Below are 23,720 nucleotides of genomic sequence, written 5' to 3' on the forward strand. Positions count from 1 at the left end.
CATACAATTGCAAAAATGCCATTTTCAATGAAAATATCCACAAATTCAGGTGGTTTTCCTTTTAGAAAACATACAGCGCATGCGTCGAGCAAATTCATATTGAAGCATGTTTTTCATCTCAAAATAATACACAATATATATCATTTTCATTTTGCTCGACAAATGCGCACATCTTTTCCTGAGCAATAATTTGTATGACATTTGACAGTTTTCAGGCTTATTTTGAGAAAAAGGCGGGAAATGTCTTATTCATGATGTCATAATGCTATCCATTTAGGACTATCATTCTGATTTTGTTGACATAGTATACCTGGCATTTATTTTACTTTCTTAAAACGCTGATTAAGGTTAATTCCAGACACATTTTATAGAGAGAATTTTTTTGGGGCCTTTTTATGTATACAACCGTACCTTGTTCTTTTACAGAAGGTTATATTCTAGCTAGTCCAAGGCAAAAGTATATTTCATACAGGTCATCAGTCAAGGGCAGGGTCAGTGATGCTCATTGTGATTGAATGTCACTTTTAAGTATGCCCAATTTTTCTATATGCCCATCTTTAGATGGGATGTATTATGGTACAGCAATGTCTGTACGCCCTTCTGTACATCTGTCTGTCCGTCCATTGGAGGGTTTGTGTTTCCATTTCTCTGTCACATGTCGAGCTGAAACTAGCTGAGTAGCTTAATTGTGGATCAATCTAGATCATGTTGCAAATTTGATCCATTTCAACTTTCAGCCACAGAAAATGTGAAACCCAAAGAAAAACCACCGGAAACATCTCAGAATCCAACAGCCAAAAAAACCAGACCAGAATCATCTTCCAAAAGTGAATCATTGACGACCAAAGCAAACTCTCGCATACAAGAGATAAAATCTAAAGCCAATCAGCTGTTCAGAGAAGGCAGCATAGAAGATGCTCTGGGTCTGTACACTTCCCTGTTGGAGTACATCTTTGGAAGCTGTAAGGATGAAGTGGAAAACCACGAGATAGCTGTGATATATGGCAACAAAGCAGAATGTCTGTTGAAAATGGCTAGATACGAGGAAGCATTTGATGCTGCTGTAGAAAGTGTGGGCTTTGATGGCCACTGGTTTAAGGTAATTCGTACTTCCCAGCAGTTTTGGGGGTGGTTTAAGGTACAGTGGAACCCCGTTATTACGTTTTCCATTTTGTCACGATAAAATAACGTAATACCGGGGGCAACGTAATAAACGTTCCCAGTTAAATCCATTAAAAATATCATTTGGAAATTGTATATCGTCCGTTGGTACTCCGTGAAGGGGTGTGTGAATATATCTTTACTGTTTCTTTGTTTAAAAGACTATGATACTTTGTTTTATTTACATCTTATCTTTAATGTCCGTAATTCTTCATGTTCTTATCCCTTTTCTTTATTTCGGTGTAGGATACATAAGGATGTTTTGATAAACGTTGCTTTTTCTGCATTCGTTTGGACCGCCATTTTGTTCAACTTTAAAACAATGCGTTCATGTAAATTTCTCTCAATAACTCGTTCCGGTTCATATTCAACATTCGTATTAAAAAAATAACAAAACATCGTTTTTATTAAGTTCTATAATTACACAATACACAACACAATAAAAAAAAATCCCACCCAAAAAACAACAAAATTATAGACACAAAACGCACACGATACCCAACACTTACACACTTCTCACCAACGATAAACACGGAGAACAATTTAAGCGCAATCCACATAAAAAAATATAATTATGATGCACGAAGATTTCATTTATAACGCTAAATGATGGCACTAAAATCACGTGCGCATCAAGGGATTTTAAAATATTCACTGAGGTAAATGCCGTGCACGAATCGGCCGATAGATTGGTATATGTATGGACGAGATTTACGAACACCCAAGCTGCATGTCCAAACAACGAACAATTTTTTTAATTGAACACCTTTAGTCACCTATGTCCAAGCAGTTACCCAAGCGGTTGTAACATTGCTACGATAAATCTTGTTTCTTGTTTGGTACCAAAGCTGTCCGTGAATAGAGTTTTAATAGCGAAGGTAATCACACTATGCTGAACACGTAGGTGGTTGAGAAATTATTTCTTTGATTATCAAAATATGAAAAATGAAGTAAATTTCATAGAGTACAATTTCTAAATAAACATTATTTAATTGTTTATCACTGGCTTCTATACGGGGTATTCACCTGTATTGATGTTGCTAGATCTATCGAAGCGTGATCATTCAAGCGTCTCTAATCCCCAAACAGACCAGGAAATTTACGTGGTGACTGCCTCAGGCAGTCAAGGTGTGAATGGCTTATTATTTTGAGAATCACTATTGCATAATTAGGGGTTTATTACGTTTTTGTCGGAATTTTTACAACGTAATACCGAGTCCTGGCATTTTAGGACAACGTAATAACGAGGTCTGTTTCATATAGGTTTGTTAAGAAATGGTTTTGTGCTTTGAAATTCCAACGTAATATGCGGACTAACGTAATAAAGGGGAAACGTAATAACGGGGTTCCACTGTAATTCGTATTTCCCAGCAGTTTTGGGGGTGGTTAAGGTAATTCGTATTTCCCAGCAGTTTTGGGGGTGGTTAAGGTAATTCGTACTTCCCAGCAGTTTTGGGGGTGGTTTAAGGTAATTCGTATTTCCCCAGCAGTTTTGGGGGTGGTTAAGGTAATTCGTACTTCCCAGCAGTTTTGGGGGTGGTTTAAGGTAATTCGTATTTCCCAGCAGTTTTGGGGGTGGTTAAGGTCATTCGTATTTCCCAGCAGTTTTGGGGGTGGTTAAGGTCATTCGTATTTCCCAGCAGTTTTGGGGGTGGTTTAAGGTAATTCGTATTTCCCAGCAGTTTTGGAGGTGGTTGCTTGATAGCTGGTACATGTAATCACCCTCTAGGTAATGTGTAAACACATTGATAAGTATTTGTACCTACTGCATGTGTTTGAAAATAATTGTTTGTGCCTCACCTTATCTAAGAGTTCAACAAAGGAAAACAATTACTAGGCTGCTTGGATATTGCGCGTATTGATGATTTTAGATCTAGTAAGATGAATACACTACAGAATCCGAAAATTCCTCTGTTTAGCCTCGCATTTGAAATAAGTATATTCTACAAGGTCATTTAGCCTCGCATGTGAAATAAGTATATTCTACAAGGTCATTTAGCCTCGAATGTGAAATAAGTATATTCTACAGGTCATTTTCATAGCAATTCTATAATTTTTAGCTCACCTGAACCGAAGGTTCAAGTGAGCTTTTCTGCTCGCTTTTTGTCCGTCATCTGTCTGTCCGTCTGTCTGTCTGTCTGTCCATCTGTCTGTCTGTCCGTCTGTCTGTTAAACTTTTCACATTTTCGACTTCTTCTCCAGAACCACTGGGCCAATTTCAACCAAACTTGGCCAAAAGCATCCTTGGGTGAAGGGCTTTCAAGTTTGTTCAAATGAAGGGCCATGTCCCTTTCAAAGGGGAAATAATCACAAAAATGCAAAAATAGGGTGGGGTCATTTAAAAATCTTCTTCTCAAGAACCACTGGGCCAGAAGAGCTGAAATTTACCTGAAAGCTTCCTGACATATTGCAGATTCAAGTTTGTTCAAATCATGGCCCCCGGTGGTCGGATGGGGCCACAAGGGGAGGTCAAAGTTTTACATACAAATATATAGGGAAAAACTTTGAAAATCTTCTTCTCAAGAAACACTAAGCCAGAAAAGCTGAGATTTACTTGAAAGCTTCCTGACATAATGCAGATTCAAGTTTGTTCAAATCATGGGCCCCTGGGGTTGGATGGGGCCTCAATAGGGGATCAAAGTTTTACATACAAATATATAGGAAAAATCTTTAAAAATCTTCTTCTCAAGAACCACTGAGTCAGAAACGCTGATTTTTACATGAAAACTTTCTGACATAGTGCAGATTCAAGTTTGTTCAAATCATGGCCTCCGGGGATAGGATGGGGCCCCAAGGGGGGATCAAAGTTTTACACACAAATATATAGGGAAAAACTTTAAAAATCTTCTTCTCAAGAACCACTAAGCCAGAAAAGCTGAGATTTACATGAAAGCTTCCTGACATAATGCAGATTCAAGTTTGTTCAAATCATGGGCTCCGGGGGTTGGATGCCCGGGGCCACAAGGGGGATCAAAGTTTTACATACAAATATATAGTTAAAATCTTTTTCTCAAGAACCACCGAGTCAGAAAAGCTGATATTTACAAGAAAACTTTCTGACATAGTGCAGATTCAAGTTTGTTCAAATCATGGCCCCCCCGGGGGTAGGATGGGGCCCACAAGTGGGGGGGGGGGGTCAAAGTTTTACATACAAATATAGGAAAAAGCTTTTAAAATCTTCTTCTCAAGAACCATTGGGCCAAAGAAGTTGACATTTACATGAAAGCTTTCTGACATAGTGTAGATTCAAGTTTGCAAAGGGTAGTTTGGGCCATAATAGGGACTAAGGTTTTACATGCAAATATATATGGAAAGTCTTCAGATATGGGCCAAGGTGACTCAGGTGAGCGATGTGGCCCATGGGCCTCTTGTTATGAATGTCAGAAATTATTTTATATCTGCTGTGGAGAAAAATATCACATTTTTTTGTGAAAATCTTATTTTCTATACATCATCTAAAGTTCTGATTTTGTCCTTGAATGATCACAGTCCCACTTAAGAGTGGGCAATGCACAGGCAGCACTTGGGAGATTCAGTGCAGCTCTCCAGGCCTTCAGTAATGCGTGTAATGAGTTAGAGGAGACAGGGCCAAATCTCAGTATTCGAAGAGAGATTCTCGGAGAAGTGTCCAACAGCATCCCCAAGGAGAAACTTGGCCAAAGTAAGTTTTCTGAAACAGACTGACAACACTGTCTGCTACAAAATGGATTTGATGATGTGTTATGATCTGGAATGATGCAACTGTTTAGGGAATTTGAAATTTTTAGCCGAGTTGTGTAGCAAATCTCGGCTTTTATTTTGGCAAAGGATGGGCGTCCAGTCGGGCGGGCGGCGTCCACAATTACCTTGTCCGGTCTCTTAACTTTCATACTTTTTGGTGCATCTTTGTGAGACTTACATGACATGATCACATCTCAAAAGAGGAAGGTTCCTATTTATTTTGAGGTCCAAAAATCAAGGTCACTTTGTCCCTAAATGCCATAAATTTGAGCTTTTCCGGTCTCTAACTTTCATACTACTTGGTGCATCTTTGTCAGACTTGCATATTTTGATCACATCCAAAAGAGGAAGGTTCCTATTTATTTTGAGGTCAAAAGGTCAAAGGTTATGGTCTCTTTTTCACTATATACTGTAGATTTGAGCTTGCCTCTAACTTTTATACATGTACTTGCTGGTGCATGTTTATCAGACTTCAAATCCTGATGACATTCAAGATTTATGTTGCTTTTGAAATCCAAAGGTCAAGGTCATTATCACACTGAATACCTATTGCGGCCATTCAAAGCTTCATACTTATAAACTATATTAAATACGTGCATGTTTTTACTTCGTGAATGCAAGCATGCATAATTTTCCAAACTGCAACTCAGCCATACGCATCTTTGATGCATTTTAGCGATTTTTTTTATCATGTTTTGAATCTTGGAAGAATCTTAAGGACTAACAATGACATGTCCTGCCACTTTCTGGCACCTAAAGAGTAAAATGTCGTACACTTTTAACCACACCCATTCACACGGACTGTATGTTCTATAAATTAACGAAACTTGCTGTTATTCTAGGTGGTGGGTCCAACACTTTTTTAAACCTCACCCATTCACACGGACTGTATGTTCTATAAATTAACGAAACTTGGCTGTTATTTCAGGTGGTGGATTGTTCCCCGTACTGAATTTGAAAGGTTGTAACAATCAGGTTTGGGCACTGACCAGTTATGACTTGGTATGTAAGGGACAATGGGAGTGTGCCAGGTTTGCTTATTTCCAGTATCGTCAAAGGACAATAGATATCAATATATACCACGAGATGAGAGTGAATTTGCAGTCCCTGTGCGTCCTTGACCAGATTGTTACAGAGGACTGGCTGTTGGAGGTGATCCTTTTTTTAATTCGAGGAGGAAGTGACTATCACACACTGTCGCTAGAACGAGGGGACACTTACTTTCATGCTGTGGTCAGGATGACCTTGTTGACTGGTAAATATTAAGTCATTCTTTTCATAGATTTGTTGATGGTAGGGTCAATTCAATTTTGAACTTTGAATTATGGGTTCTTGAGTATACCTTGTCAGTTGTTGTTATCAATTAAAATATGCATATTCTATTGTTTGGCATCTCTTCTCTTCATTGTTGTAATCATCTTATGTTTGTCTACTTTGGACTCTGAATTAGAAATAAAGTATTCTATTCTATACTGGAAATATCAACGTAAATGCAGGACTTTTACAAAATGCACATGTTAGAACCATGATTTTAGTGTTGATATTGGTCCAGTGTATGCACTAACTTGATATTTCAAGGTACTCTTGAATTATTCCTGTATATTGTGGAGAAAGTTAAAGAGAATGATGAAAAGAACCTACAAGACAGCCATGGAAACACGGTCCTTCACGTGGCCACCAAAGAGGCAAACACAAGACCACAACTTCGACTGGAGATCATTTATATCTTGTTGGAGATGCAGGTCAATCCCATGATGAAAAATAAAGCTGGGAAGTATGCAGTGCAGTATCTACCTAGAGGGGAAGGCCAGGCGATCAGTTCACTACATCAGAGGATGACAGAACAGGAAGGTTAGTGTTCCAGAATAAAAGAAACAAGAAATAGATTCATCAAAGAATATATACAAACTTCACATAGCAGTCAGCCCATTTGTTAATCACCAGTAGGCTGCAATCATTTTAATTCCACCTAGTTAAAAACACTATATGATTTCAATGTTGTAAATGGCCGTCTGCGTGTTCTGTTTTTCATACAAAATCATTGTTGTATTTTTTGGTCATTATGAATTGGTTGCATGATTTATTCAAGCATCTTTATCAAGTCGTACCATTTCAAAAGTCGCAGGCTTACTTGTATTTTTTGGTCATTATGAATTGGTTGCATGATTTATTCAAGCATCTTTATCAAGTCGTACCATTTAAAAGTCGAAGGCTTACTAAATGCTGCAGGTAACTAATGTGATCACATGCACTTAGTGAAGGGAAACAAGGGTAGAGCATAATTGTGATTATTACAAGATTATATTTTGCTGAAAGTACCGTATATACTCACCTATAAGTCGGATTTTTGGGAGTCAATTTTTGGTCCAAAACTCTATGTCCGACTTATAGGCGCGTCCTAAGAAGATTGGTATTTTTCTGGGTGGCGTAATGTAGTGTTTTTTAAAAAACTCCGACGATTATCATGGACTACCACATAAATGATTATTGTTCACAAATATCTAGACATATTGTATTGTTTATGTATTTTAAAATTATGTATAAAGTACAAGTATTTACATATTTATACCCCCCGCAACAAGTTGTGGGGGGTATACTGGAATCGGGTTGTCCGTCTGTCTGTCCGTCCGTCTGTAGACGCAATGGTTTCCGGGCTCTAAAGCATTATCCTTTCCACCTACCATCACCATATCATATATATGGACTACCCATGGGATGAAGATGTTCCCTATTGATTTTGGGGTCAAAGGTCAAGCGCACTGGACATCGAAGTAGCAATATGGTTTCCGGGCTCTAAAGCGTTATCCTTTCCACCTACAGTCACCATATCATACATATGGACTACCCATGGGATGAAAATGTTCCCTATTGATTTTGGGGTCAAAAGGTCAAAGGTCAAGCACACTGGAAATCGAAGTAGCAATATGGTTTCCAGGCTCTAAAGCGTTATCCTTTCCACCTACAGTCACCATATCATACATATGGACTACCCATGGGATGAAGATGTTCCCTATCGATTTTGGGGTCAAAAGGTCAAAGGTCCCGCGCACTGGACATCGAAGTAGCAATATGGTTCGGTTTGTCATGCCATTTGTTTTTTACACTCAGAAAAGAGGTAGTTTATACCTATTACCAACACCCTTTGGGAGATTGGGGTAAGCAGGGGGTATTCTTAGTGAGCATTGCTCAAAGTACCTCTTGTTTTATCTAGTTAAAAATTATTTACATACCTAATACTTTCAATTCAACTAATCTATCGTTTATCGGTAAAATTGAATTACGAACCCAATTTAATATTAAAATATTTTTGAAATATATTTCATAAAAGATTGAATATTGTTAACAGATAATTTAGATCATCATTCTTGACTCTTAAAAACTCTATTGTTGATACAATGAATTACACCGGAATCCCATAATTCAGTTTTCGCGAGGCGCGTGCCACTAAGTAAACACTGTGTCAGGTACTGGTAATTAGGAGATCATAATTGCTTAGGTACACAAGGAATCGTCCATAATAGATCAAGGGTTGCGTTTAAACCCCAAACAGATATGGCTTGGATATTGAGCACCTCATAATTATTAATTTCTCAGAATATTTTTTGAAACATAAGTAAAAACTCTAGAGCATTGACTTGAAATTGTCAACCGATTCTGACAAAAATTTGTACCGACTTATAAGCGGGTCAATGGCAAATTCCTACAAAATAACCTTAAAAAATACAACCGACTTATAGGCGGACCGACTTATAGGCGAGTATATACGGTATTTAAATGTAGAATTTAGTTGAACTACTTTTACTGCGAGTTTTTATGGTGCAAGATCTAAGATCTTATTCATATTTGTTTTAGAATGCCAAAGTGCTGATATTGTCTGAATGATATAAATCTGATTCACGTTTTCTGTAGTTAGTGCCTGAGCAGTAGTTTTGCAGTCCAGATTTTTAAAAAACATAGACTACAAATATATTGAGACAAAAACCTTAATATTTTGACAAAGGGGAAAACAATGCCCTGGGTAAAATTTCAAAAAGCAAATCAATATTTTCTTGTAAATGAAATATTAATGTACTTTTCCATCAAAGGTAGCGATAATCAAATCTGCAGTGATTTACTGATTTGCTACATGCAGGTGCATAATCAGAAAATATTACCAACCATTAATCAGAGATTCTATGTTTCTTGAGATATTCCTGTGGATGACTGTATACAAGATCAACTGTACATGTATTTCTAAGGCCAAAAAAAATGAATGTTTAGTTTTTCAACTGCTTTGATCAATTTTAGCAACTTACTGAAAAGAGGAATAACTCAATGTTCTCTTTCAACCATTTGATAAAGATTCTGAAGTGTTTTATGAAATCAAAAGTAAAATTTTTGGTAAAATAATTATTATTCCTTTGCAATTCATTGCGAGAGTGGTTATAGTAACAGGACTATTCGTGTGTGGGTGTGAGTGTGTGTATATGTAACCATGAACTTGTAGACACATGTTTTGCTTGATTGATCTGACATTTCACATATAGCTTTATTATCAAGAGAAGAACCCTGTTGACGTTAGGGTCAAAGGTCAAGGTCACTATGGGACTTCATAGAGAAAATTTGTAGACGCTGTACAGGCCACATTGTTTGCTTGATTGGATACTTTACGGGTAGCTTTGTTATCAAGACTGAAACTTACTTTAAAAATATGGCCAGAGAATCTTTAAATTAATTTCTTTTAGCCTAAGGGCTATTCCAGAAATAAATACATGGGGGGGTCGGGAGGCACCTTTTGTATATACCAAGCACCCATAAAAAAAAATAAAAAATTACCCCATGACCCATCAAATTAATAAACTCATTTTACAATGACCCATCTAATAAAAAAAAAAAAATAACCAGACCCACCACAAAAATATTTTTAAAAATGAAAACGGTACAAATCTCGCGAGGTTTTCGAGACACACATTCTAGTCAATGACGCGGTAATGCCAGTGCGACATTGTATCACAGTAGTTCTGAAGAAACGATGTCACATCAACAATCAAAGGCATCTATGGCGGGAATGTTGGAAAGATTGGGAGTCCAAACGATGCTATTATCATGAAATGGGTATGGATATGTTTTTCCACGAATCGTTCATCTTCTAATGGAGCCCGCGCCCGGAGGCCTCTATATCACCATCACACCGACTGATAAATATAACGCATCGGTACCCTCGTATAAATCAACTAAGGTTTGCCTATTTTTATTAGAAAACGGAATACTTATTGGTTTCAAAATATTCCCAAAATCGATGCACTGTAAACTGTAATAATCTACAGAACAGAGTTCGCCGCCATCACGCAAACTCCCCGTCGAGGCCTCATTACGTCACCTACGAATAGATGGTTTGTGAGCAAACGAACTCTGGTGGAAGTTTGGCCATCACGTCCAAAGGAACCCTACTAAACGCGCCTCTAATTTGAAGAGTGCCGTAATGGAAAGTTATGCGCTGCAAAGAGCGACAACTCGAATAGTTCTATGTTACTTCCGATTTCGAAAGCACGTTTTCAATTTTCCCTCCGACGTTTTGTAACCAACACGACAAGAGCGACAATAAAAATATTCTGAAAACTCAACACCCACGTGGCACAAAATAAAACAATAGAAACTACCCACTACCCATAATAAATATTTTTTTAACAGTCCAACCACGGACCAATTAAAATATGAAAAAATACGACCACCCACACAAAAAAATATCGTTTGCCGCCCGACCCCCCCATTTGATCATTTCTGGAACAGCCCTAACATGATAATGTTGTGTGCTTGTGTTCTTAATTGTGTATTATATGTGACTATTATGATAACAGTTCTCTACAATTAAAACAACTTTCATTGTAATTGTGAATTCTTAATGAAGGGATTTTCACATTTTACAGCCATGGAAAAGGAAGTAAGGAAGCAGAAAGCTAAACAGGAGCAGGAACGACAGAAACAGGAACGACTGAGACAACAGGATCTCCATCGACTTCAACAGCAAGAGAAACGAGAGGAGATGGAGAGAAAACGACAGCAGCAAAATGAGAAGGCTAAAGAAGATAGCAGGTATGGGATCAGAGAGTGGAAATGTTAGGTGTGGGATCAGAGAATGGAAATGTCAGGTGTGGGATCAGAGTGGAAATGTCAGGTAGGGGATCAGAGAGTGGAAATGTTAGGTAGGGGATCAGAGAATGGAAATGTCGGGTGTGGGATCAGAGAGTGGAAATGTCGGGTGTGGGATCAGAGAGTGGAAATGGTGGGTGTGGGATCAGAGAGTGGAAATGTTGGGTGTGGGATCAGAGAGTGGAAATGGTGGGTATAGGATCAGAGTGGAAATGTCAGGTATGGGATCAGAAAGTGGAAATGTTGGTTATGGGATCAGAAAGTGGAAATGTTGGGTATGGGATCAGAAAGTGGAATTGTCAGGTATGGGATCTAATTCAAATTTGCACCACGGGGGGCATATATGTTTAACAAACATTTCTTATTTAAAAATGAGTCAATTTTGGTTTGTGTGGAATGCTGTTTATTAAACATGATTTTACATTTGGTCATTGTTTTCAAGTATAGCAGACATAATGCTTTGATCATTAAATTTAACAAAGTTCTCAATTTTGAAACAAATTTCAAAACTTTGTTGTCTCTGCCACAAATTTCTGAATTATTTTCATTAGTTGTAAAAAAAATTCCTGTCACTGCTATCATTGTTTTCTGCACTTTGGTCTTTAAATTCTGAAACAATATCTTTCTCCCAGTTACCAACATATGTCTTTTCAACTGGAATGTCATTTTCATTCATAGCAATTGTTGAAATCCTAGGAACAGAGAATGAAATAACATAAGCTAGGGAAATATTTGTCATCCGAGCTACATACACTTGTGTTTAAGATCAGCAATTTTTTGTGAAGTAAGGGTGTTGAGGTGTTGGTTATCAGATACATCAGGTTTCAGGATCATGAAGCATTTTAAGCTTACATGTAGACGAGTTATATCACCAGATTGTTATTTTAAAAGTTTGAGTTTCAGTGATCTAGTTAAAAAGCACCTTGCCATGATTGAAATTTTGACTAAGGTCAGGATATCTGAGTTCGTATCTCACACACGTAAACCTTTTCTTATGGTAGGAAAAAAGAAGCCGCGAGGAATAGAACACCGGAGTCTTCTTGTGCTAGTTACTGTGAACAGCGAATAGAAGAGGCTAAGGAGAAGTTGAAGGAAAACAACATGAGGCATGGCTATCAAAGTCTGGCGGAGATACTGAGAAAAGACCACAGGTCGGATAAACACAAAGAACTGGAGAAGAAAGCATTAAGCATTATAATCAGCTCTCTTGGGAGATCACTTAATCCAGGTAACATGAATTGGAGATATCTCCTTAACCTCATTCTGCAAATAAAGTAAGGAATATTGCAGCTCACAGAAAACTTTTCACTGACTAATTATAGTACAAATAAAGTAAGGAATGCTGAGACTCACAGAAAACTTTTCACTGACTAATTATAGTACAAATAAAGTAAGGAATGCTGAGACTCACAGAAAACTTTTCACTGACTAATTATAGTACAAATAAAGTAAGGAATGCTGAGACTCACAGAAAACTTTTCACTGACTAATTAGCTGCAGCTCACAGAAAACTTTTCACTGACTAATTATAGTACATATAAAGTAAGGAATGCTGAGACTCACAGAAAACTTTTCACTGACTAATTATAGAACAAATAAAGTAGGGAATGCTGCAGCTCACAGAAAACTTTTCACTGCATGACTAATCATATCCATTATCATAGTGCTTTCTCTTTAAACAGAAATTCCTGAGAAACTTGTTAAAATACCAAGCAAGCTGTATGAGCAGATTATCCAGGGACTGGCAGGCAATGAGAAGTGGAGACAAGTCCATGCTGCAGTGAAAGAATTCAGGCTTCATTATGGAGACCTGGCCTTACCAAACTTTGCCAAATCTATGTCTGTGGCCAAAGTCATTCGACATTCCTCATTTCAAGGGGCTGAGCAAGTGTTAGTTGATATAGTGGATTGCATGCTAAATGGAGGAGCTGAATTAGAGAGAGGCATGTTTTCAATTTGAAAGCTTTTCTTCATTTTATTTCCTGTTTCTGTAGCCCCAGGGGAATCAGCATATCTAGACTTTTTAGGTCACATGAGTCACTCAGGATTGTGATTGTGCTTGGTACTAGGTAGTTGTCCATTGTTGTCTGTCTTGCATTAATATCAGCTTATTCATACATTATCATTTTTCTTCAGATATGGTTTGGAATATTTTTGGGGGAAGGGGAACTAAATTTGTGAATTTTATGGTCACTGCACCCTCGGGGCCCGAGAGGTGGGATCAAAACCTTAAAATACAATGCACTTTATGAAAAATCTTCTTTACTCAAGAATTTATGGCAGACAAAGTGTGTGTCTATATTAATGATAAGCAAGTATGCCTCTACTAGAATTGAATGTGAATTCATGGGGGTTCTGGTGCTAGGGCAGGGTTTATAGCTCATACAGTGAAAATAATTGTTTAGAAAGCTCAAGTGAGCTCTTCTGATCACCTGTTGTCGGTCGTCTGTCTGAAAACTTGTACATTTTTTACTTCTTTTCCAAAACCACTTGGCCAATTCCAACCGAACTTGGCAAAAAGCATCCTTGGGTAAAGGGACCGAACTTGGCAAAAAGCATCCTTGGGTAAAGGGAATTCAAGTTTGTTCAAATGAAGTGGCCATGCTCCCTTCAAAGGGGAGATAATCACATTCAAAAGTAGGGTGGGGTCGTTTTAAAATCTTATCCAGAACCAGCAGGCCAATTTCAACCAAACTTTGTACAAAACATCCCTAGGTGAAGGGGATTCAAGTATGTTCAAGTGAAGGGCCATGTTTCCTTCAAAGGAGAGATAATCATGAAAATGCAAAAAAGGGTTGGGTCATTTAAAAAAAATTCTCAAGAACCACTGGTTCAGAAAAGTTGAAATGTATATGAAAGCTTCCTGACATAGTGCAGATTCAAGTTGTTTTTTTTTTTTTTTTTTTTTTTTTTTTTTTTTTTTTTTTAATAAAAACGTGGCCCCAGGGAGTAGGGTGGGGCCACAATAGGGGATCAAAGTATTGCATGCAAGTATATATTGAAAACTTTCTAAAATATTCTCAAGAACCACTGAACCAGAAAAGTTGAAAGTTTTCCTGATGTATTGCATATTCAAATTTGTTAAGTTTATGGCCCCTCAGGGGTAGGTAGGGACACAATAGGGGATTAGAGTTTTAAATGCTGATATTTATAGGAAATATAAATATATTTAAAAACATATTTTAAACAATAAATTCTTAATGACAAGACCTCATTTTGTGACGTTTGACCTGGACCTGGGAGTTGAACCTTCTTTTAAAAAGACATGACCTATTGAATATCTCATGAACTATTTTAGATAAAACTTTCATATTCTGTATATAAATCTCTTCTGAAAATACCTTTTATTTCATAATACTATAACCGTTGACCTTGTGACCTTGAAATTTGACCTACTTTTGAAGACCCAAAAAGAATACCGTATGGTTTCTTCACGGATCAGTGGATGTGGGTGGAGCTCATCTATGGTCATTGTTATTTACCTGGCCAAAAGATCAGGGTATTGTGTATACTTTTGACATACACAGGACATCTCTCAAGGGCGTCTGCAGAGTTTCAGTGGTGATAGTATTTGTATAATGGTTGTACATGTATCCCTAACAGTAGCTGACACACAATCTATACCCACCACCCTTTTTAGCTCACCTGAGCCGAAGGCTCAAGTGAGCTTTTCTGATCAAAATTTGTCTGTTGTCAGTTGGCGTTGTAAACTTTTCACATTTTCATCTTCTCAAGAACCACTGGGCCAGTTGTAACCAAAGTTGGCCAAAAGCCAATAGGGGATCAAAGTTTTACATGAGAATAAATAGAGAAAATCTTTTAAAATCATCTTCTCAAGAACCAATGAGCCAGAAGAGCTGAGATTTACATGAAAGCTTCCTGACATAGTGCAGATTCAAGTTTGTAAAAATCATGGCCTCAAGGGGTAGGTTGGGGCCACAATACAGACTAAAGTTTTACATGCAAATATATATGGAAAGTATTTAGATATGGGCCAAGGTAACTCAGGTGAGTGATGTGGCCCTTGGGCCTCTTGTTTCTTCTCTCTCTCTCTCTCTCTCTCTCTCTCTCTCTCTCTCTCTCTCTCTCTCTCTCTCTCATTGAATGGCTGACTGATTAATTTCTTTCATAAATATAAAGCTATCATAAATTGATAATATGAATTATTTCAGTAAGTTACAAGTTTTAGAAATTAATGTGCAAAGTATTGTTTGATTTTTAATTGTGTAATTTATAATACATGTATATAGAGGAGAAAAGAATACAATTTTATTAAAATTACATTGTTAATAATTGCAAGAAAATAGCAGTTGTGGACAGGTCCATACTATCAAACCTCAGGTACACTGGACTTCCTCAAGATCTAAAGAATGTCTGTACTAATTGACTGTTATTGCTATCAAAACATCTCTCTAGGGTCCCTCCAGACCACAGTCTGGGGATGTCACTCCACCTGAAATCTATTGTTAAGGTGGATGGATCCTTATGTGACTTATCAATATTAATGGTTAAAAGTGGAAAAACTGTATTACTTTCCACACAATATAGTTTAATTTAACAATTAACCAAAGAAAATGTGTATGTTGCTGCCTTTTGAAAGATGTCAGACATACAAAAACAGAAGTATATATCGACATAAAAAAATCACACCTTTTCGTTAAACAGAATAATGAAAATTAATAAAAACTTGCTGAAATGACAAATTTTAATTGTCAACAGTTTAAGAAAACTGCTAATTCATAGGTATATAAAAATTAATTGTGGATATTAGGGAAATCATTGTGTCATATAGACATGCAGGAGAGGGAATTCCAGCATAAGAGTTATTGCCTTGATAACATTTTTTAAATTAAAAATAATTGATTATCTATGGAAAATAAAAACTTTTTCAGTATGAAAAGTTTACCAAATTTTTTATTTTATTCAGTGTTTGAAATTCCTCTGAAAGATATATTTCTATCATGCGCAAAATTTTATTAAATAAAGATTTTGCAAAACCCTATGACATCACATGAGGATTCGATCAACCTTAAATGTTTGAATGACAGGCGGCTTACCATTTGGGGGTGTTAACTTAAAATGGAGTCTTTAAGAAAATGTAACATATTAAAAATTTTTGGACGTATTCAATATAGGGCTTTGATAATATATGTGTGTGTGTGTGTGTATATATGTATATATATATATATATATATATATATATATATATATATATATATATATATATATAAATATATATATATATATGTATATTCGTTATGTTATGTATAGATTTTTATGGCAAGACCTTGAATTACTTTAGTGTTTGACACGACCTTGACTTGGAAGATTCATTTAACTATTTGAGATAGAGCTCTGATATGTTGTACGTAGATTTCTTATGGCAAGATCTTTCATATCATACCATGATCTATGACCTTGAGATCTTGGTCTAATCCACAACGTTAAGATCATGTTAGTCATATTGGTGTTGAGGCATCTCTGTGTTATGATAATTCATTTTCAGTTATTTTGTGATCTTTTTGGCCACAATATAGGGTCAAAATTTTACATGGGAATATAAAGAATGATTGAAAAATCTGATACAAATCACAACAACTGAACAATGGCAGGGCTGAGGTGACTCGGGTGAGCGATGTGGCCCATGGGGCCTCTTGTATAGTATTATGACGGTTCTAGTATGATTTTGTGTGATAGCAAGTATGATATGTAGATTTCATTTCATAGATATCCCGTGTGACATTTATGATTAAATTGTTGATGATAATTTAGTGAACATGTTTGAATTACAGAGGGAAAGTTGGCAATCCTTGCTGCAGTACAAGAATGTCAATTCAGAGTGTTGGAAGTTTTGTTTAAGTGGGATGCTAACCCCGCCCATCTCACAATCAATCAAGGAGACACACCTATTCATGCTGCATTGTCCATAGCCCTGGAGAGAGACAAAGGTAAGTCTGGCTTGTGGGTCACAAAACTGCAACAGCACATTTTTAGACATCAGTCTCACTTTTTATCCCTTCACCATGATATGGCTGGGGCATATGGTGTTGCCTTTTTCAATCATTCCTGAGAATATACAGGTTAAACTTGTATTTGTTTCCGGTCAAAAACATTTTGGCAGAGTTATGCTACTTGAATGTAGAAAATTTCAAACAATTCAGTTTTCATTCATCATCTCCGTCATACATGAACATTTTGAATTGAAATTTGAGATAATAGATGTATCATGATAATGCACAAGTCGAGTTAACTATAATATTTTAATCAGATAATTTTTAGCAGAGTGATGTTCCTTGGACTTGGAGAATTTTAAATAATCCGTTTCCACTCATTATTTCAGTCCTACATGGACTGATAATGTGAATTGTGGTGTGCTTCTTTTTGAATAAGAAAAAATGTTTGTAGGTATAATTGGGCCTCTTTTTTAGTTCAAAATTTGTTCCCTTTTTAAAAGTAATACTGAGATCAAAAGTGTACTTGTCTCCAAAAGTACTGATCTCAGTTTTAAAGTCCCAAATCTTGAATGTTTATTTGCTTGATTTGATGAAAACAAATTATTAGATTTTTTGTTTTAGTGTTAGAATGTTGTAGTTATTTGCAGTCCATTGCATTGGTTTTAAAAGAACTTTATAATGATTATTATGACCTCAGAGAAGTTAATAATTGAATGAAATTTGACTCGTTAATGTTGTTTCAATTGCATTGGCTCAACCACAGAAATTCATTCCTATTAATGGCAATATTCTCATGGAAACAGTCCAAATCCATTGTTTATGGGTTTAGACCACATGCTCCTATGATTTTTTGTTGGGATTTATTAATTTTTAAAACACGATATTGAAGAAGATAAGATGCTGAGGTCAGTATCATTTTCTTCTTGAATTACCCTAAGCAAAAATCAAAGATGTTTTAAATGGAGTTGATTTAATCCTTCAAAAATATTGAGCAATATTTTTGTTTTTCGACAGGAAATTTTTCTATCCTCAATTTGTTCTTTGATAAATATGAAAAAGACCCAGAAAAATACCCCATGCTGGACCCCTCGCAGACTAACTCTGAGGGAGATGGTTTGTTCCACCTAGTAGCGAAAGCCAAGTATAGTGCAACCACACAAAAAGCCACAGAGTTGCTCTGTGACAAAAAAATCAATGCATCCATGTACAACACAGAGGGGAAGCTGCCCAAGGACTACCTGAACTCAAAGAATGACAGAAGGTTACAGGTATTTAGGTCATTTTATTCATAAAGTCGGGGAGATGAGACAGAAGGTTACAGGTATTTAGGTCAATTTATTCATAAAGTCGGGGAGATGACCATTGGTACAGTGCTGTTATTCCTAAACTGTTTTCTCCTGGCCAATAATTTTTTTCATGTGTCACTAGCATTTTACTAAAATTCATATTCTAAATGTGTATTTCATATATTCACCTGCATGTTGTTTCAAAATTTGAAATTTGATGTACATGATCAAATCACACATCACAATGATTTCAAGTCCAAAGGTTTTTTGTTTTTTTTCTGTAAAACTGCAATTGTTTGCTATCCAATATCATGAAATTTTTTAATAGACAAAAAATTCGTCAGATTAATCAGGTTTCACTGTATATAGAAATGTCATAAATTTTCAATTTCTATTTCGACATAATCAAGGAGTATGTAATGGCTCATACCAGATTTAGTTCTTTCTTCAGCAAACATTTGATGTAGCAGTTTACTTCATTTCAGTTCTTCCGTCTGGCATCTGTTGGAGGAGTTGTAAAACCAAAGAAGAAGCAGAAACCGAAACTGTCAAAAATTTCTGATGCTCAAACTCCCTCTGAAGACCAAGAGGAAAGTGAGCAGGATGTCATACTGTATGAAAGACAGGAGGAAATACCTCCAAAATCAGAGGCGATAAAAGACAGGAAGCCCAAGCTAGTGGTTTCTATTCAGAAGGAGGTCATAAAAAGACACATAGAGGACATGATCTACAGTTTACCGGATATTCCTTACTCAATCTTCAATCCCAGGGTCATAAAGGTTGATGAAATTCCAAGCTTCAAGCGAAAAAAGGAACCGTCTGAAGAAAAACAGAAATCTGTGGTAAGTACTAAACATCTTGAAGACCTCTAATTAAGACCACACTGGAATATTAGAGAGGGACCTCTAATTAAAACCACACCAGAAGGACCTCTAGAAATCTGTGGTAAGTACTAAACATCTTGAAGACCTCTAATTAAGACCACACTGGAATATTAGAGAGGGGCCTCTAATTAAAACCACACCAGAATATTAGAGAGAGACCTCTAATTAAGACAACACCAGAATATTAGAGAGGGACCTCTAATTAAGACAACACCAGAATATTAGAGAGGGACCTCTAATTAAGACTACACCAGAATATTAGAGAGGGACCTCTAATTAAAACAAGACCAGCATATTTGTTGTATTAAACAATCAAGATGAACAATTGAATTGTAATCTACTCCAATTACGGTATAATATTAAACACCTCTTGATTTTCGTTTCATTCAAAATCATACTTTCGTTGGCTTTTTTGAAAATACTTAGTATTTGAAATGACAAAATATTTGAGACTGAAATGTTTAGTGAAATCTGACATTACCATTTTTATGTAAATATTAAAAATATGTTTATCAGACTGTGTTAAATGTTCAACAATTGGCATGTAAGATGGCAATGCATGTACATTATGCATCATTTAAAGTTATTTTTGAAGGTCCACTCCAACTACCCTTGCATGGCATTAGACTAATTTTGCATAATTCATGAAAGAAATTTAGATAGAAGAGCATGCTTTATGTGTTGGTATGACCTGTCGATGCATAAACATTTTGATATAAGAAACTCCATTTTATGTAGATATTACAGACTTATGACAATATTGAAAAAAATTGCTGGACAGTGCACAATGAAATTGTTTTAATGACCTCAGATTTTCGTCAGGAGGTTACAAATTTTCAGTTCATTACTTAAATCTGCATATTCCTGACCCTAACCTTAATCATCTTCTAATTATAGCATTAATTAATCATAATTATGGACTTCTGGATTGAAATGATTTAGTATTGCATTCCAATGGGGATGAAGCAACTGGACATGTAAAGGTTCTCAAAACATGGGTAACCTTCTGTGCTTCATGATCTAAGAAGTCTTATAGTTATTGGCTTCTTTTGTTGTTGAAACAATGACCATGGTTTCTTCACCTGTTAATCAAATGAGCTCTATCATTGAAAGTTTGATTGACTGGCAGACAAACCTTGATCTCAAGAAAGGTAAATTTTTAGGGATGGGGACAAAAAATTGGTAATTGTTACTGGTTGTATATTTTAGAATTAATTGTCATGATCCAGGTGTCAATGTCACAATTTAATGAGAAAAAATAACTTTGGCTATAACGGAATCAAGGGATATTTACATACATAGATGCCTTATGACCAGGCCTTTTGGTATCAATAACTTTTGCCTTGGACTTACTTTTCAATAACTTTAACCTTGACTACATATTTGGGATAGGACTTCAATAATTCACATATAGGTTCCTTGTGACCAGGCCTTTCATTGGGTACCAAGACTTCTTTCTGATCATGTGACTTTTATCGTGGAATTTGACCTACTTTTCAAATACTTTTACATTGGCTCTGTGTTTTGACCTTGACCTGAACTGCTTTTCAAAAACTTTAATTATGATTATATTGTTTGAACCAAAAGGGAAAGGGCTTTAATATTTCACAAAAAGATTTCTGATGACCAGGCCTTTCATTTGGTACCAAGACTTTTGAACAAGGAATGTAGAATTTTGACCTTCTTTTCTAAAACTTTACCTTGGCCATATCTTTTGAACTAAGAGGTATGGCTAAGTAGAGTTATGCTTCCCTGTGAGCTATATGTTGTCTTCTGACAACTCTTGTTTGTATCAGAATCCTGCCAATGTGTTTCAAGCACTGATCTTTCAAGGGTGATTTTAAACAGGAATTTGCAAAACCAGAAGAAGTAGACGAGCAAGAGGCCCAGGAACCAGAGGAGGATCAAGACATAGATGGGGTGGAGGAAGGGGATTTACAGGTGAACAACATCAAAGCTTCAGTTGGCTACTGTATACAGGGTTATTTTCATCCCGTGTTACTTTCAACTCTCTACAATTGCTAGCAGTTTCACTCTGTTTTAAATTTACCCAGACACATTTGTTTCGAAAGAGAGATGAGAGAAAACAGTTTCGTCCAGTCTTAAATTCGCCCAATGATGAGGGCGAAAGGGATGAAAATAAAACGGGTGAATATTTCCCAGTATTTCTTCATTATTTTAAGGAACACAAGAGTTAAGTACTTTACAAACTAGTAGGCTTTAATGCAATAAGGTAATTTTTTTTAGCAATATATATTGAGCATTTGACCAAATTACAGAAGTATTGCAAACACACAGTTGTAACCTGATGAAAAGAGTTTTTAGTGCCATATATTGTGCAATCTGCTTAAGAGGGGAAAGTGTGTTTATGCATGAAATTATGTGGTATTCTGTTATTGCAGATTGATCCACAAGTGTTTGACAATTTGGAATGGGAAGTAGAGTGCACTGCTGATGTCTGGAGAACTCTGAGAGATAAGAAACTTCTGCCCGAGTTGAAGCAGAGAATCATGCGCAAAATTCAGCTCCTGGCAAAGGGAGAATGGAGGACACACCTGTGTAAAGAACTAAAAAATGTCCCTGACTCTCTAAAACTGTATGAAGCAAAACTCAGTAAAGCCAGTAGGATAATATGGGAGTTGGCGATTGCCTTCTCTCCACGGTTGAGTGAGAGTGCTGAGAAGAGACTGCAGTATACAGAGGATGGGGTTGATCAGCCAGTCAAGGGAGGGAGGATTTACTCGGAGGTCATTCGAGTGTGGGACATTGTGTTTGACCATGACAAGATTTTCAAGTCTGTACAACGCATAACCAAGTCTCACCTCAGAGGTGAGGAATGCATCATACAGAAAAAGTTAATGGGGGTCAAACAGTCCCAGTTTCAAGGAAAGACAAAGAAGAGATTTCCCATGATATATGCCGAGAGTGACATGGACATTGATCCCAAAGCCTTGCAAGAATATCAGGAAAACTTACAGAGGTATTACCCTCCTGCCAGCTCCAATGAAACAGAATACCACATCTTGAAATTCTACAATTTTGATTCCAACTTAGTTAGCCATGTGTTACAAAATCTTGAAGTCAAGGTGGATTTTCCATTTAGAGTGACTGATTTAGAACATGCTATAATTAACCTGAAGTCTGTGGCTCCCATTTTGTTGCTTGGTCGTAGTGGGACCGGGAAAACTACCTGCTGCTTGTACAGACTTTGGAGTCAGTATGTGACGTACTGGACAGGAGCAACAGAAGCCGATGCCAAACTACTGCCGCGGTGTCAGATCTTCAGACAAGAGGAAGAAGATAATGCTGATGGTAAGACTATTATTGATATGATGAAAGTGGGGGGGGGGGGGGGGGGGGGGGAATTGAAATGAATGGGAAAAAATTCAGGTTTTCATTCCTTTTTTATACGCCCGTACGTATTATGGTACAACAATGTCTGTATGTCCATTCGGGGTTTTCTCTTTATAATTTCATTTCCCTTTCACATATCATGCTGAAACTTGCTGTGTAGCTTCTTTGTGGGTCACTCTAGATCATGCTACAATTTTGATCCATTTCGACCTTTTTATGCCCCCCTTTGAAAAAGACGGGGCATATTGTTTTGCAACTGTTGGTCGGTCAGTCTGTAGACCATGTGTTGTCCTCTCAATATCTTTCGACCCCTTTGCTTGATAACAACCAAACTTGGTACAGGGGTTGCCCCTGGAGATTGATTTTCAGGTCAAAGGTCAAGGTCAAACTACTGGTCTTTACCCCATGTGGTAGACCATGTGTTGTCCACTCAATAACTTTTAACCCCTATGCATGATAAGTACCAAACTTGGTACAAGGGTTGCCCTTGGAGAATAGATGATCCATATTGACCTTCAGGTCACATGGTCAAAGGTCAAGGTCAAACCTCTGGTCTTAAGCCCATGTGTTGTCCGCTCAATATCTTTTGCCCCCTTTGCTTGATAATAGCCAAAATTGATACAGAGGCTTTCCTTAGAGAGTAGATGATCCCTATGGATTTTCAGGTCAGGTGGTCAAAGGTCAAGGTCAAACTGCTGGTCTTAACCCCATGTGGTAGACCATGAGTTGTCCGCTCAATATCTTGAGAACCATTCACTTGATTGTAATGATATTTCATATATGGGTTGGTTATAAAAAGAAGAGGACCCTTATTGTTTTTCAGGTCAAAAGGTTAAAGGTCAAAGGTCAGTCTACTCTGGACATAGGAATATACTGTCCGCTCAATATCTTGAGAACCCTTTGCTTGACAGACATCAGACTTGGTACACTGGTACATCATCAAAAGAAGATGACACCTATTGATTTTGAGGTCATATGGTCAAGGGTCAAACTGGACATAGGAATATATTGACCACTGAATGTCTCAAGAATCCTTTGCTTGACAGACATCAAACTTGGTACACTGGTATATCTTTAGAAGAAGATGACCCATATTGATTTTGAGGTCAAAGGTCAAGGGTCAAACTGGACATAGGAATATACTGTCCGGTCAATATTTTGAGAACCCTTTGCTTGACAGACATCGAATTTGGTACACTGGTACATCTTCAGGAAAAGATTACCCCTAATGA

General features: G+C 36.9%; 1 protein-coding gene across 3 annotated transcripts in view; it reads left to right on the forward strand.

Annotated features, from left to right (window-relative positions):
- LOC125645756 (TPR and ankyrin repeat-containing protein 1-like) overlaps window positions 1-23,720 on the forward strand; it is an 86,840-nt gene that overhangs the window by 38,303 nt on the left and 24,817 nt on the right. For all 3 annotated transcript variants that reach the window (XM_048871560.2, XM_048871559.2, XM_056140670.1), the window contains exons 12-23: window positions 738-1,099; window positions 4,651-4,822; window positions 5,810-6,136; window positions 6,460-6,732; window positions 10,788-10,953; window positions 12,012-12,238; window positions 12,693-12,953; window positions 16,803-16,958; window positions 17,979-18,232; window positions 18,736-19,092; window positions 20,983-21,075; window positions 21,537-22,446. In XM_048871560.2, the coding sequence (XP_048727517.2) occupies window positions 738-1,099; window positions 4,651-4,822; window positions 5,810-6,136; window positions 6,460-6,732; window positions 10,788-10,953; window positions 12,012-12,238; window positions 12,693-12,953; window positions 16,803-16,958; window positions 17,979-18,232; window positions 18,736-19,092; window positions 20,983-21,075; window positions 21,537-22,446 (3,558 nt within the window). The remainder of the gene's footprint in view (window positions 1-737; window positions 1,100-4,650; window positions 4,823-5,809; window positions 6,137-6,459; window positions 6,733-10,787; window positions 10,954-12,011; window positions 12,239-12,692; window positions 12,954-16,802; window positions 16,959-17,978; window positions 18,233-18,735; window positions 19,093-20,982; window positions 21,076-21,536; window positions 22,447-23,720) is intronic.

Source organism: Ostrea edulis, chromosome 6, assembly GCF_947568905.1.
Source record: "Ostrea edulis chromosome 6, xbOstEdul1.1, whole genome shotgun sequence".
Taxonomy (NCBI): Eukaryota; Metazoa; Mollusca; class Bivalvia; order Ostreida; family Ostreidae; genus Ostrea; species Ostrea edulis.